At 35.0% G+C, this 14,459-nt stretch overlaps 1 protein-coding gene across 3 annotated transcripts in view; it reads right to left on the bottom strand.

Annotated features, from left to right (window-relative positions):
- Nucleotides 1-855: 855 nt before the first annotated feature.
- Nucleotides 856-14,459, bottom strand: part of LOC106666408 (rhodopsin, GQ-coupled) — a 27,748-nt gene continuing 14,144 nt past the window's right edge. For all 3 annotated transcript variants that reach the window (XM_024226210.1, XM_014393596.2, XM_014393597.2), the window contains exons 2-6: nt 8,116-8,585; nt 3,892-4,069; nt 3,621-3,829; nt 1,844-2,010; nt 856-1,761 (exon numbers count right to left, since the gene is read on the bottom strand). In XM_024226210.1, the coding sequence (XP_024081978.1) occupies nt 1,719-1,761; nt 1,844-2,010; nt 3,621-3,829; nt 3,892-4,069; nt 8,116-8,532 (1,014 nt within the window). In that variant the 5' untranslated portion in view covers nt 8,533-8,585 and the 3' untranslated portion in view covers nt 856-1,718. The remainder of the gene's footprint in view (nt 1,762-1,843; nt 2,011-3,620; nt 3,830-3,891; nt 4,070-8,115; nt 8,586-14,459) is intronic.

Raw genomic sequence — 14,459 nt, 5'->3', positions numbered from 1 at the left:
TTGAAGGGTAGAATTCCTTGGCTCCCTATAGAGAACGTGTAGGAATGCCACCAGATATGAGAATTGTGCTTGAGCACATCATCAAATATCTGGGTCCCCAGTTCCAATTCTTGGAAGAAGCAGGGTTGTTTTATTGTATGTAGTGTTGTATCTCTGATGTGTGTTGAGAGTAAATGTATTTATTAGTGTGAATGTTAGTGTGAAAGGGCCGAAGGCGGAATATTGAATACCCCATCAACCTTCAATTAATTAGTTATGTAATAGGTGTAAAAGAGGAATATGAAGTGCTCAACCACCCTAACTGAGTGAATGGTATTTTATAGGAAAGAATGAGTGACAGTGTGAATGAATACAGGTACTGATTACATTGGTAGTTGAAATAACCAAACTGTTGATAACACTTGAAGACAAACCTTGGAGCCTGGACGGATAAGACAGAGGTCTGACCCCATATTTCCAATTCCTGAGGTGGATGATTCTTGATGACTGCCGGTAATTTATTGTAAATTACAAAAGTTGGAAAAAGTGTATTTATGTATATGCATGTGCAGATTTGAGCTTACAGACATCAGTAATCAGTGCATCAACCTTTCATTTATTTTATATTCTATGCTTGATATTTGCAAACTCTTGCTGTAAGATTTTTCTTTATGAACTATCAATTTAATTCCAGGGTCGTATATTCCAAATTAAGTTTGCATTGCAATTAATTATATATGTATGCAAAATTATTATTACCTAAAATTCTTTTGGTAACAAAACATTTAAAAATGATAATACAATCAAATAATAATGACAAAACACATCTTGGGGAATGGAAAGGAAATAAAATCTCAAAAAAATTAAAATCTGGTATTATTAAGCTCTAAAAAAAGTAATAACATGATTTAAAATAAACTAATATTTCTTAACATTAATATCACATATAAATTACTTTCTTTTTGTTACTTTGTAACTTGCATGACAAAAAATTAATCTTTTGGTTTCAGATTAATCTAAACAATTTCTTTTGTAAAAAAACATTTCCAGAAATTAAAATTAAATCAAATGAAGTGGGATCAAACCAAAAGGTAATACATGTTTTCAAGCAACTTGTTTAAAATATATATATGTATATAATAATATATATAACAGGTAACTCGGTATTTTAAGAAAAATCTAAGTTCCTTTGCATAACACTTTTACCTCGTAATGTCCAATTTAATTTTTGTAAAATAGGTTAGTTTAGTTGTTAAAACGTATATAAGTATATCATGAGATTTAAATTAAGTGAAATCACACTATTGCAATAGATCAATTCAGAATAAATGACAAAAACATGGTAACATGGCATATCAATTTAATGGAATATTCATAGAAGTATTAAAAATTAAGGAAATATTTATTTAGAATTTTTATATGTTGTATGTTATCGATGAACATAATTCAATGTCATGTGAATTGATCTCATTTAATCATACTGATATACTATGGCAGATGAGGTCAAAATAAACTAAAAACATGGCAATATTCCTCCTTCCCCAATTATTATCGCCAGTTTCATTTTTTACTTTAATTTTAAATATATATTAAAACAAATGTATAAAGGCAGAAGTAGGATAATGCTTTGTAAAACAACTGTTTTCATGGTGCAAAATTGTTTCAGAGATAAGGGTTGCAGAGTAAATATTAAAACAATTTGTACAATTAAAATTGGATGTTCACAGTACTTTAGTTGATCAGAGAGAGCACAGCTCTTGTGTTGTTTTTGTTGAATTTCCCCTGAAATTTAGGAAAATTCAGTTAATTAATATAATCCTTAAACACGGTAAGAACATTGTTTACAAAGTAATAAATGATTTACCTTGAGGAGACTTTTTTTCTGCAGAGGCTTTTGAACCATGTCCACCTGAGCAGTATATAAAAATAAGGATCTAATGTAAAGTGAACTGCGTAAATAAGGTCGCCAAGATTCATAAATATTTTGCACCATTCAGTTTCATTGTACAGTTGGGAGATGGGTATTGTAATCTAAAACATTTTAGAAATTTATATAAATTCAGCGTCAATAGATATTTCAATTATTTAAAAATAAAATCTGAAGTGGTTTTAAATTCTCTAGATGTATTATATTTTATAAATTTAACAACAATCTGCACAAGGCAATAAGTAACATGGATAACATAGCACATAAAGATAACAAAATAATAATAATTCTTGTGAAGTTATCCAGTGATAGCACTCTTAAATCATTTATTCATTTGAATCACTCAGACTTTTATTTAATTGTCAAGGGGATTATTTGGAAGAGATCAGAAGGACAGTAGTTGTATATAAGGACTATAGTTAAATTGGAGGTTAATGAGGAATTTTTTTGTAGTTAGATATTGCAACTTCTTTTATAAATTGAACATTTAGATCATGATGGGTCTGGATTCTTCAGAGATTGGAAAGTTTGTGTGGGTCCTAGTTATATGTCGAATGTTCATATTGGTTTCAGTGTTGATTTGCACATGAGTATTTTATTGTCGAAGGAGAGATTAGATCTGGTGATCAGTAGTCTTTTAAGCAATCGGTATCATCAGTTATATTGCTAGATTCTAAGTTGTATACGGAGATCCAGGATTCCAAGTCAGCCACTTGTTTAGATACAGCACAAGTAACAGATGACAATGCGGTAGGAAAGGTGTGAGGTAGAATGATGCAACAGAAGGTGATGATTGTATGTTGGGATGTTGTTTAATACAAGATAGATGTGTCTGGAAGGTTTGGGGTTGGAGTTGGAGGATAGAAGGCAGTGTCATGAGTGTTAGGATAGTGGTATCGGAATGGGAAGGATATCAGCAGTGTACTGAATGCAGTAATGGAACATGACACTACACTGAGAACGTACAAAGTTAGGAGATGATCAGACCCATACTTTCAAGTACCTTTTGGCCAAGTAGGACTTAAGGTTGAAAAAATGTGAAGAGGTGACCTTGGGTTTCAAAGAAAAACCAGGGGTGAAAGTGTTCGACTTCGAGGAAGACCTACAAGCAGCATTCCTTCTACTCAAAGGAGGATGCAGTCTACAACACAATGGCAAATTGATTGTCAGAGATTATTTTAGGGGAGTATTTGCTTACAAAGAAGTTAACCAAGAATTGGCAATAAACTTATGGAACAAATGGAATTCAAATGGTGTGCTTTATTGGGTTTAGAAATTGGATGAATTTAGGGTTAAGAAAGGTGGTTAAGAAAACTTCTTTTTTTTTGAGGGGGTTTATGAGGGCCAACTCCATAAGCTTTCTGGAGGCTAAGATTTTATTGCTTATTTGGTGTCAAAAGGAGTAAAGGCTAATGGGAACAGATATAGGTAGTGGAAGGTGGAGATCTTGTATGGATTCTTGAAATTGGGGGCTGGCCATATGGGATAAAGGGTAAATATTTAAGTCCTAAAGTCCTGAAGTTGTTTGATTTTTTGAGGGTCAATTTGTTAAAGGTCTTTCATCAGCGGGATAACAGGTTACCATATGGCTCGTAAATGCTTCTACACCGTAAATTAGTAGTGTGTAATGTTGACATTGAGGTTTGTATGTTTTCTAGAAGTTAGTTGTAATTTGCATAAACTCCAAAAATCAATATTTAGTAAAGTATCTCACCAGCTGTGGTAGCCAGCAAATAATAATGACAGCACAAAGTACTCCCATCAGACGAGCGAATGCTAGCTCTTCATAAGTTGAAGCAGAGCAAGTCAGATCGCGATTTCTTGATATCCTCCTTACAAGCACCTTCTTCTTTTGCTTTGGTGCTGAAAGATTCTTCATGACTGAGAGGTTGCACAGTATTAAAGAACAGCACAACAGAAACCCTGATAAAGGCCAATATTTAGCGACTACTATTGATGTCAAATATATAATAATGGATAATTACCGAATGAGAAATAAACTAAGGCATACACCCTGTCCAATGTCCGAACCGCCATTTTGTAACGCACGCATCTTCCGTTCTCAAAGTAAAGTCCAAATCCAAAGAGAGGAGAGCAGACGATCAAAAGGTTTATTGCCCAGAGGATTAATAAAGATTTCTTTATTGTCCCCAGGGTCATGTGCTGAAAATTGAACAACAAATAAATCATTGATAATTATTAGTTTTAAATACAAATTATTTATATATAGTTCTACATCACACTTTACACATATTACATAATTAATCTAATTGAGGGTCAAGGGGTTCTCAATTATCCGCCATCGGCCCTCTCACACTACACATTCTTGCTAATAAATACATTCAGTCTCCATGGGATGAAAGGGATAAACAACTAGTACTATAAACAATAAAACAACTCTGTTTCCTCCAAAAATCGGAACAGGGCTCAAGCACAATTCTCATACAGGTGGCATTCTTACATGCTCTCTATATGGAGCCAAAGAATGACACCTTTCTATTACACTTCTCAACACCTGAACCCATACACAGGCTTCGTTCCAAAAGTGTGTCTGGGTGTCAGTCTCGCAAGGTCTAAAACCATTATGATGAAGGAAGTTAAAAATAAACACTAAAGTTTGTCCATTTATTCCTAATTCGACTAGTTAATCTAATACATATCAATTCTTATTAACTATCTTGATAATATTTTAAAATTGTAATGAATCCCAGTTTAAAATTAAATTAAATTAAAAAAACCACTATTTTATTGGTTATTTATCTGTTTTATCACCTTATCAATTACATTGTTTGCCCAACAAATAATGTTCATTTTATATAATAAAAAGTGGTTTTTTAACAAAAACTCCGTAGGAGTATAAAAATGTTTGAGCTCGTTAAGGAACCAGCATAATGTAGATATAGACATGCTACATCTTTAACTTTTTGAAAGTATTTTAAAGGTATCTTATTATAAGGATTATAAGGTAATTTAAGTAGGGGCAAGCCAAGAAATAATACAAATATGCTCAAAGATTATACAAAGTTTCTTGTAAGTAGCTATTTTAGCTTTTAATTATTTTGAGTGCGAAAAAATGTCTTTCAGTGTTAAGCCCAGTTTGGGCTGTTTCATACTCATCCAGCAGTAGGGTACTTGACTCCTAGTAGATCAGTTGTGCTGAAAGTACAATTACCAGAAACGTCTGCTATATGGTTTCAACAAGTATGCATACCCATACCCACCTCTCAGCAATTGGAAGAAATTGCTGGAATTTAAAAAAAACCTCTAATTTCCGTTAAAACATTGGAGCTGTAGATAGGAAACATATTCAAATCGTCCATCCCTGTAATTCAATGTATTACAGCTCAAGAGGTATTCATCAATAGTGTTGATGACTACAGCTGATGCACGGTACAGATTTATCTACGTTGATGTTGGCAGTTTGGGCAACGAGTGATTCATTCATATATCAGGAATGTTCTTTGTGGAAATCACTACTGAAAAATAGACATAGAAACCCAGAAGAGAAATACTTTCCTGTAAGTCCCAAAGCACCATATTTTTTCGTTGGAGATGAAGCTTTTAGGATGCACCTTTTATATATTCTGCATGTATCTTCTACAACCATTTAGGGGACATCAGTTGACAATTGAAAAAAGGGATTTTAATTACTGCATTTCGAGAACACGGAGGTACGTAGAGTTTTTGGAATAGTAGTAATAAAGTGGTTAATATACCACAGAGCTATAAACCTAAATCCCTAATTTTCCACTGACATTGTTAAATGTTGTGCGGTTATTCACAATTTCGTTTCCAAAAGAGATCCGTACCAAACAGAGGATAGTTTGTTAATAGTTGGACTTGATATATGGTGAAATGACTGCTTGTGAGGAGGAATGCCAGCAAAGAATGTCAGAAAAATAATGATGGGCTATTTTTTGATGCCACATGGTTGACTAAAATGGCAGTTATTGTCTGTGTCAACAAAACATCAACAATATGGTGTGCTTATTAATTTGTCAATTTTTATATTCTAGGATTATAACATAGAATGAAATGTTATTAAGTAGCAGTGCAGTTCTTCCATTTCTTTAAATTAATCATTAATTTCTTGGAATGAGCTCATCCAAGCATTTCGCTTAAGCATGCGAATTTCGACCTATAAAATGGTACTGACATGTACTAACATAATCAGTTAACGTCAATAGTTGTCATTTCAAACGACGCCATTCTGCAAAGAAAACTTTGAACTACAGACGAGGGTAGATGCGAAAACCTCCATAAACTTCCAACGCGCTTTACTTTTGCTTGGTCCTCTATACCGACAGTCGACCCGCGCCGAGGGGGTACCAGCTTCCCTCAACTATGCCCGTAGTAACGTTCATACGAGCACGGCTTTTACCGGACAAGTATGAAACGTCCCATGCACGGTTCCTCCCAATAATCGGTTACCCGACTGTTGGATAAGCGTGAAACCAAAATGTGCCTTAGAAAATCTTGAAAGAGACTTATAAGACCCCAGCAGGTATTAAAGCATGAGTAAAAAAATCATATCAAAATTAGTCAGTGAATGCATCCAAAATCAACAAATCCTGGGGAAACAGATCAACCTGATGACATCTGACACTCAGGGCACAAGGGAATTTCGGGTACGAAAAAACAGACACATGGGTAAGAGGAGGATCCGCAAGACCATATATAGGCCCTAAAACTATACGTGATAACAAAAACAAACACAGAATCCTCCATCTCAGAATGAATCCAAAAAAAGACACAAGGATAAAAGGGTAAACTCTAGGGGCGCTAGACAAGCAAACTTATGCTAAAACAATCTCAAGACTGCTAAAGTCACTGCTACAGTTATACAGGGTTAAACTCAAAGGACTGATAGGACTACAGGTCACTGGAATCTGAGAAAACATCTATAGAACATAGGTATATTCAATACCCCATTTGTAGTTATGAAATGAGGAGGAAGAAACAACCACTTATATCATTTTCGAATGTTAGGCAACCACTCAATGAAGACATACTGGGATAGAAAGAAAACTCAGGGAAAGGAAATGTAGCAACGACAGTCAATGACCTAGTACTCCATAGGAGAAGGATCGTGTCGTCTGCGTTGAACTAAGGAACTAGAAAAGTACAATCAGCCAGAAGGCTGCAGTGCTTAGGGAACAAAAAACCCCCGTCTTCCTGGTGTCCATATTCATCATCATCATCCTTGGTCTATCTTCCTTTGGTGGCAAAAACTTGGAACTTTTAGGATTCGTATAAAAAAAAGTCAATCACAGCATATATGACCGTGAACTATTGGTTGCTTATTTCAAGAACGGCAGTTCACTATTTACACTGATCATAAAGCTCACATATTCGCTTTTGAACAAACTTTAATATCCTCCTACTTAATCCCTTTAAAACCCTCGCTTATACTAGGTATCGCATGTATGCTGCGTCCTTTAAAAGTAGATATCACATTGCAACCATCTCAATTCTGTCTCACAATCCTGCCTGACAGCTAGAGCGCAAACGACGAACCTCTTCTTAAGTTTTCTTATTCTGTAGTAGTGCTCTTTCAAAAACCTTTCACACCCTGGGGTTTCAGACTCAGCGAATCTTGTTCAGTAAAGATTTTTTTTTTTTGCCCTCGTTAATTTTAATAAAAATAGGGCGACACAATTCATGCGCCACATATTTGCCTGTGCATAAAAGATTGTATCATATGAAGGTAGATTTTATCAGGCTTTTACCTAAATCGCAGGGATTTTGTTATTTATTAACAATCATTGACCGATTCTTGCGATGGACAGAAGCCACCTCTTTTCCAGATATATTTGCGGAATATGGCACCAATGCTATCTTAACAACTTGAATTGCTCGTTTTGGTGTAACCTAATAACAGAAAGAGGGAAGCAATTTGATTGCCGACTCTTTTCACACCTAACACAGTTTCTGGAATTGACTACATTAAGAACATAACTTACCATCCAGCCGCAACTGACGGAAGACTAGGTGATAACCGACCTTCTACATGTTTATCAAACCACATTTTCTAGTCACATGTTATTGCTTATTTATTAAACAAATGTGTATATCAGTATCGCCTATGGAAAAGCCGGCCCTACAAGAATCCAATGGCGCTGGTGGTTAAAGACCTGTCAGCTATCAATGAAGTTGTTCTTTTATATTCGAAAATTATTTTTAAATTGGATACAATTCTAAACATGTACCTTAAGGTAGAATAGAGGTCTTGTGAGTGCAATCCAGCGGTCGATGGCCATAATGCAGACAATGCATCCGGATCCGATTCCAAAACATCTCCAAATGACCCGAAAAGCGCAGAACCATTGGCTCCGTGCGATTGACGGTATGAGGGTCCTCAGGTTCATCTGGATCCACATGCCGACGACGGCGAGTAGATCGTTGAAAGCCAGACATTTCAGGACGAGGAGGTGCCTGAGATTTTTCGGCGCCGCAGAAGACGCATAAAGAAAACCGAGTGCTGACAGATTGCCGATGACTCCCATGAAATAAATCACAGTGATGACGGCGTGTCGCACTTGCGCATTGGTAGGGCTTTTCTCCACGGCGATGAAGGTGGCATTTTGAAGACTTTCGGTGATGTTGGCCAAATTGTCCAGATCCATTTCTGCTTAGCTGGTTTCCACTATAGGGAACAGACCCTTTTCCTACCAATTTCCTAAAAGAACAAATATTTTTGTACACATTACAGTACTAATATACACTTGCACATGACTGTATTGTATAAGATATAAGTGAAATATAATTTAAAAAAATATGTTAAATTGGAAAGAAATAGAAAAATATCCTCTTGTTTTACAATATATTATGCTCGACATGGTTTTCATTGTTTCATTACTTTCATTGACAACATCTGGATTGCTTTAACCAACTTTAAACAACTATAACCAACCACTTTTGCATTTCTTCTAACTTTTTTATAATTATGATTATTGTTACAACTGCGGTTATTAGTCGCGACGAGCAAATGAGATAACAGACATAATGACAATCTAGCATGTTACACATGAACAGAGAATCACCTAGCATTTCAATCTCTCATCTTGAGACAAGAAAGTTGTAGAACAAGTGGATTGGGGTGGAGATTTTGAATTTTGAGGATATTTTTGTGTCGGAATTTAAAAATGTAAATCACAATTGGGTTTTGGTGGTCATTGCGGCTTGCTTGGTTCGAAAAGTAAAAGGGTCAATTTAATATTTTTCTTAATATCTTTGATTGGTTAGACTGGATTTTGTAATAATCAGAGTTTTTGTTGAACCCCAAACTTCAATTCCGTATATCCATATCGGTCTAAGGACGGTCTTGCTAGACTAGTTTGTTCGTAAGGTGTAAGTTAGATCTATGGCCAAGTAATCTAAGTAGTTTGTAGCGGAACAAAGGAATGCCCGTGTATATGGTAATAGGAAGGAGCCTAGGATGATGCCCTGGGGGACAACCGCTTTAACGGGAATATAAGAAGAAAAGGCCAGGAGTTATGCGGCAGTACCGGTCTATCAGATAGGACTTTATTATTCAAAGGTACGTGAAAGGAAGCTTGAGCTTAAATAGCAAACCAGGGTGCCATACCAGATCGAATACCAAACGACATCGAGATACCCCGGAACAAATTTTGCTCCAAAGATAGTGTCCACAACAAGATGCACCTGTACAGTGGAGTGAAACCAAACTGGTGGTGAAGTTATTAGTAGTTTCATCTATTGAAATAAATAGTTTTTATGAGAAGCTTTTCAAAAATTTTGCCTAGGACAGGAAGGAGACTATCAGGGCGGTAGGAACTTGAATGTTGGATAGGTTTGTTGGGTTTTGGGATCATTTTAAATACAGAATATTTCCTTGTATTGGGAAATTACACACAATGTTATCATTAATTTTAATTACCGTAATTTTATTTAATTATTTACAAATATAGTCTGGAAGCCGTTGACATATTGAGAAATATTTTAATATCAAATTGGGTAAAACGTGACCGACCCTTTTTGGATGATCTTGAATGATACGAAATCAATAATGGGAAAAAAAGGTCCGCTAGTGAGGCATATCACCTTGCGTTTTAACGAACACAAATTGGAATTCTGGCCAAATAAAATAAACAAGACTAAAAACAGAATCCTTAAAAAACACGAACGTATGCACGGCACACACACACACACACACACACACACACACACACACACACACACACACACACACACACACACACACACACACACACACACACTGATTCTCGCTCTATCTTACTTTCTCACTCACTTACTCACTCTCTCATTCACTCTCATTACCCACTATACATACATGTCCATACTATCACTCACCCACACACTTGTAGATGTAGATGTTGATGTAATAGAAGGGGTGTAATATACTGCGTCCTTTAAGAGCTATTGTATCCCCCGTTTTCTGCCTAAAGCACACGGTGAGTCCTATTTCATCAAGAAACTTGACTAATAGGCCTGGTTTCAATGGTTGAATCTCTTCTGAGGACACATTGTACATCCCAAAGACAAGTGCAGCAGCGCAGTTTGTAAGTAGGCGTGTTGTCGTCTCCTCGGCCTCTTTGCAGAATCTGCATTGTCTTGGATAATTCCAATCTTCTTTAAGTGTCCATTTTAGCTTGCAGTGCCCTGTTAAGAATTCTATTAGGATTCGCAGTTTATTTCTGCTTCCTTTGACACATTCTGTAATTTCTTTTCTTCCGAAATTTGTTAGGAGATTCTTGGATTACCCGTGTCCAATGGGTGAATTTCATTGTTCCTTCATTTTCTTTGTCCTTCTGGCTGAGATACTCATTGATAGTGTAGGTTCCTATGTCACTCACAAACTTAATTTCTTTCATACTAATTCCAACTCGCTTTCACAATAAATACACTAACGATCAGTGGTTTTGGCTTTTAATTATTACTCAATTAACTTAAATCTCAATGAAATTGATTAAAACAGCGCAAACAAAAATCGCTAACGCCAAAAATTCCAAATGAAGAAAGGCTCCATTATTATTTTATAATAATATACAATTTTGTGACTATGTAACAATGTACAGTTAAAAAGATTATCTTAGTACTTATCCCTTAGCTGAACCCTAAATAAAATCGCACGTGAACACATTCAACCGACAAATGAGTCGAGTCCATTGACTCAAGATATCTTAAACGAATCGCGTTTGATTTTCTTTTCAAAAGATAGCAATTGGAAAAATACAAAATCGACATTAACGACTCTGAACTGGATTTAAAATAATTTAAGGAAAATATTGTCAGTCGTTTAAAATATAAAAGCTAATTATGGTTGGTATCGTTCATATCCATAATACTGCATTATTAACAAATTTAGATTAGATTATCATCACTCGTGATAAGAAGAAAGAGAAGAAAATCGAAAATGAATTGATACTGGATACAAAGGATATAAAATATTCTCAGTATGTTCAAGAAGATTTATATACAGACGGAATATTAATCAATCTGGCCTTGAAAATGATACTGCAGCCTATAAATTTCCTCTTAAAAGCATAAATTAAACATTTATGCTTAAGCGCAAAAAAATTTCTTGTGAAATATAATGTTTGTTTATCGACCTGCAGATAACCTATGTAGGGTTCCAAACTTCGAAAAGGTCATTAGACAGGTGAAAAAATGAAGACTAATTGTTGGATTCACCGAGCTTTCGGCACCTTATAGTGCCATCTTCAGGGACTATTTTATTACAAATTAAAATAAATAAACAGTAACATACAATTAAAAATTAATGTAATAAAATGCTATACATGCTTTCCCAAGAATGAAGAAAAACGAATAACATGGAAAACTATTGTAAAAGCGTTTTGAATTTATGGTTATGGCTACAATACATTTGACAATGAAAACAATAATTTATATGTTTAACTTCATTCTAAATTATTGTTTTCATTGTCAAATATAAGTATTGTATGCTAATAATTATTTATAATTTTATATAGATGTCTATTTTTACCGTAAAAAATGTAGTATGCTGGCCATGTGCTCCATAACCTTAAACCCAAAACGCTTTTACAATAGTTTTCTATGTTATTCGTTTTTCTTCATTCTTGGGAAAGTATGTGCAATTTATTACATTAATTTTATACGTTACTGTGTATTTATTTGAATTTGTAATATTATAGGCCCTGATGATGGCACTATAAGGTGCCGAAAGCTCGGTGAACCCAGCAATTAGTCTTCATTTTTTCACCTGTCTAATGAACTCTTGTGAAATGTCAAAAACGAACCTAGTTTGAATTTCGAGAGCTAACTGTCGATGATGAAGTTCATGCTGTTGTTTGAAAAGCACGCGCGCGCACAAAACTTTAAGCGGAAACACTGGCCACCACCTTTCTTAGACTTGCTAAAAGAGTTTTCTGAATAATTTATAAAATCTGTAATCTGCACTTTAGCAAAATTTAACGACAATTTGATTGTAAATAATTTAATGATTATTTGGAGATCGTGAGATGCGGTCTGGTGTGATGTAGGTTTCAGAAAAACATTTTCTTTATCGTGCCAACGTTTCGATCTTTATTGAGATCATCTTCAGGGCCTGGGATCACTTTGAGTGAGTACAAATACTTTGATTAAATCTAAAATTTTTAGAATTGTACAAATTCACTTTTTTCACATCCTACATGTAATACATAACACATAATTTAAACAATGTTTATAAATCCCAGGCCCTGAAGATGATTTCAATAAAGATCGAAACGTTGGCACGATAAAGAAAATGTTTTTCTAAAACCTACGTCACACCAGACCATCTCACGATCTCCAAATTAAGTAACGGTCACCAAACACCACACACACACACACACACACACACACGTAATAATTTAATTGGAACTTGCAGAAAATAAACTCCCTTAGCACAGGGTTTCTGTATTGGGGGTAAAAATACACACACACACTCACGCTCTCGTTCACACACTCACACAAATATACATTTACACTACCACTATACACATCCCGACTCACTCACACAATAAGTACACTCACGTTAAGCGATTTCGGTTTTTAATTGTTATTCAATTATAATTAAATTCTATTGAAATTTATGAAAACGTTGCATACTCGTCGCTATCGCCAATAATTCAAAGTGACTGCTTTTATTATGTGTTTCTTTTCCTCATCCTTGCGAAATATTTTCACACACATTTTCATAAATCGATATAGACAAATTTATGTTGTAAACAGTTCACGAACAATCCCATATAATCATCTTCGTTGAAAGGGTAACTATATAAAGTAATCGAGAGATAACTTGTTCCAAATTATCTAATCTCTGTTCAGGATGTAACCTATTTTTGTATTTGACATCTTGATATATACAGTGCTTCGCGTTGCCTGTCACTCGAAGGAAAGATAATTTGTAAAACAAAAACGCCGCTTCCAGGGGGATGGGGTAAGGAAAAATTCCAAACACGTCGTTATCGACTATAATTCGAAGGGACGTAGAGAATGGCCATTCAATCAATTCAGCACTACGATGTGCATGCTAAATTAATAGCTTGTTGTTCCTCGAGGAATAATTATAATACAGCAGAAAATAAATTCACTCTTTTATTCCTGAAAAGAAATATCGATGGGTTTAAACACAGATGAATGTACTAAAATATCAGAAAGTACTCGCAGATTTAATTATTTCATCCTTGACAATCCTATCGGTTGGTCTTCTCCGGTCATCCTGGTCTGCCTATTCGTACGCCTTTCTGCTTTATCCTATCGGTCGTTGGTCTGTTTTTTCCTTCCATTTTGGCGTCCTATTATATAAGCTGGTGAAAGGTAAAGGGGTAGTTGTATCAGCGTCCAAAGGCGAACCGTTGACAAAACCAAAAATCAGATAGACTATGGTGATACGAGAGAATAATGTTATAATTAAATAGATAAATATTATACGTCAATATTATTTTAGAAAAACACTTATATTCAGCTACGATGATAACGTAATTGCTGTTTGCTTAACTGGGTAAAGTTCAATTTCTTTTGTTTATTTTAAAAACGGTACTACAATGATCTCCGTTAATCGGAAGAAATTAAAAAAAAAACTTTATATACTAATTTAGATATTTATTAATAATAAAGCCAGTATAAATTTTCATATTTAACTTAATCTCTCAAATACAGAAGAATTAATATTTTATTGAAAAAAATCTTCTGCAATGGTAGTATACGAAAAAATACGTTTTAATGTTAGTTTACAAAATTATATTTCAAACTGCCAAGCTAATTGTATCACCTGTTATATTTAATTTTGGGTCCTATTGGTCTCGCTAGGCCAACGTTTCAGAAGATGGCTTATCAGAGCTGATAGTTACTGATACAATACATTTTTTTACGAGGGTTCGCAACAGCAGAGGTCATATCAACCCTCGGGGTGCCGGAGTTTTTGAAAAAAAGCCCGTTTGTAAGTATCGAACCCGGGACCTTTACCTTACAGTGATGAGCGCCGTGTCAACGCCTAACCGTTGCGGCCACCGACGCCAGATAGTTACTGATAATCGCTAATCTGTTTTCGGTCGATTTCTTCCTG

The sequence above is a fragment of the Cimex lectularius genome, unplaced genomic scaffold, assembly GCF_000648675.2.
Source record: "Cimex lectularius strain Harlan isolate CLEC.00 unplaced genomic scaffold, Clec_2.1 scaffold124, whole genome shotgun sequence".
Classification (NCBI taxonomy): domain Eukaryota; kingdom Metazoa; phylum Arthropoda; class Insecta; order Hemiptera; family Cimicidae; genus Cimex; species Cimex lectularius.
Note: the sequence above shows the minus strand (reverse complement) of the source record. Positions and strands in the feature narration are given on the sequence as shown.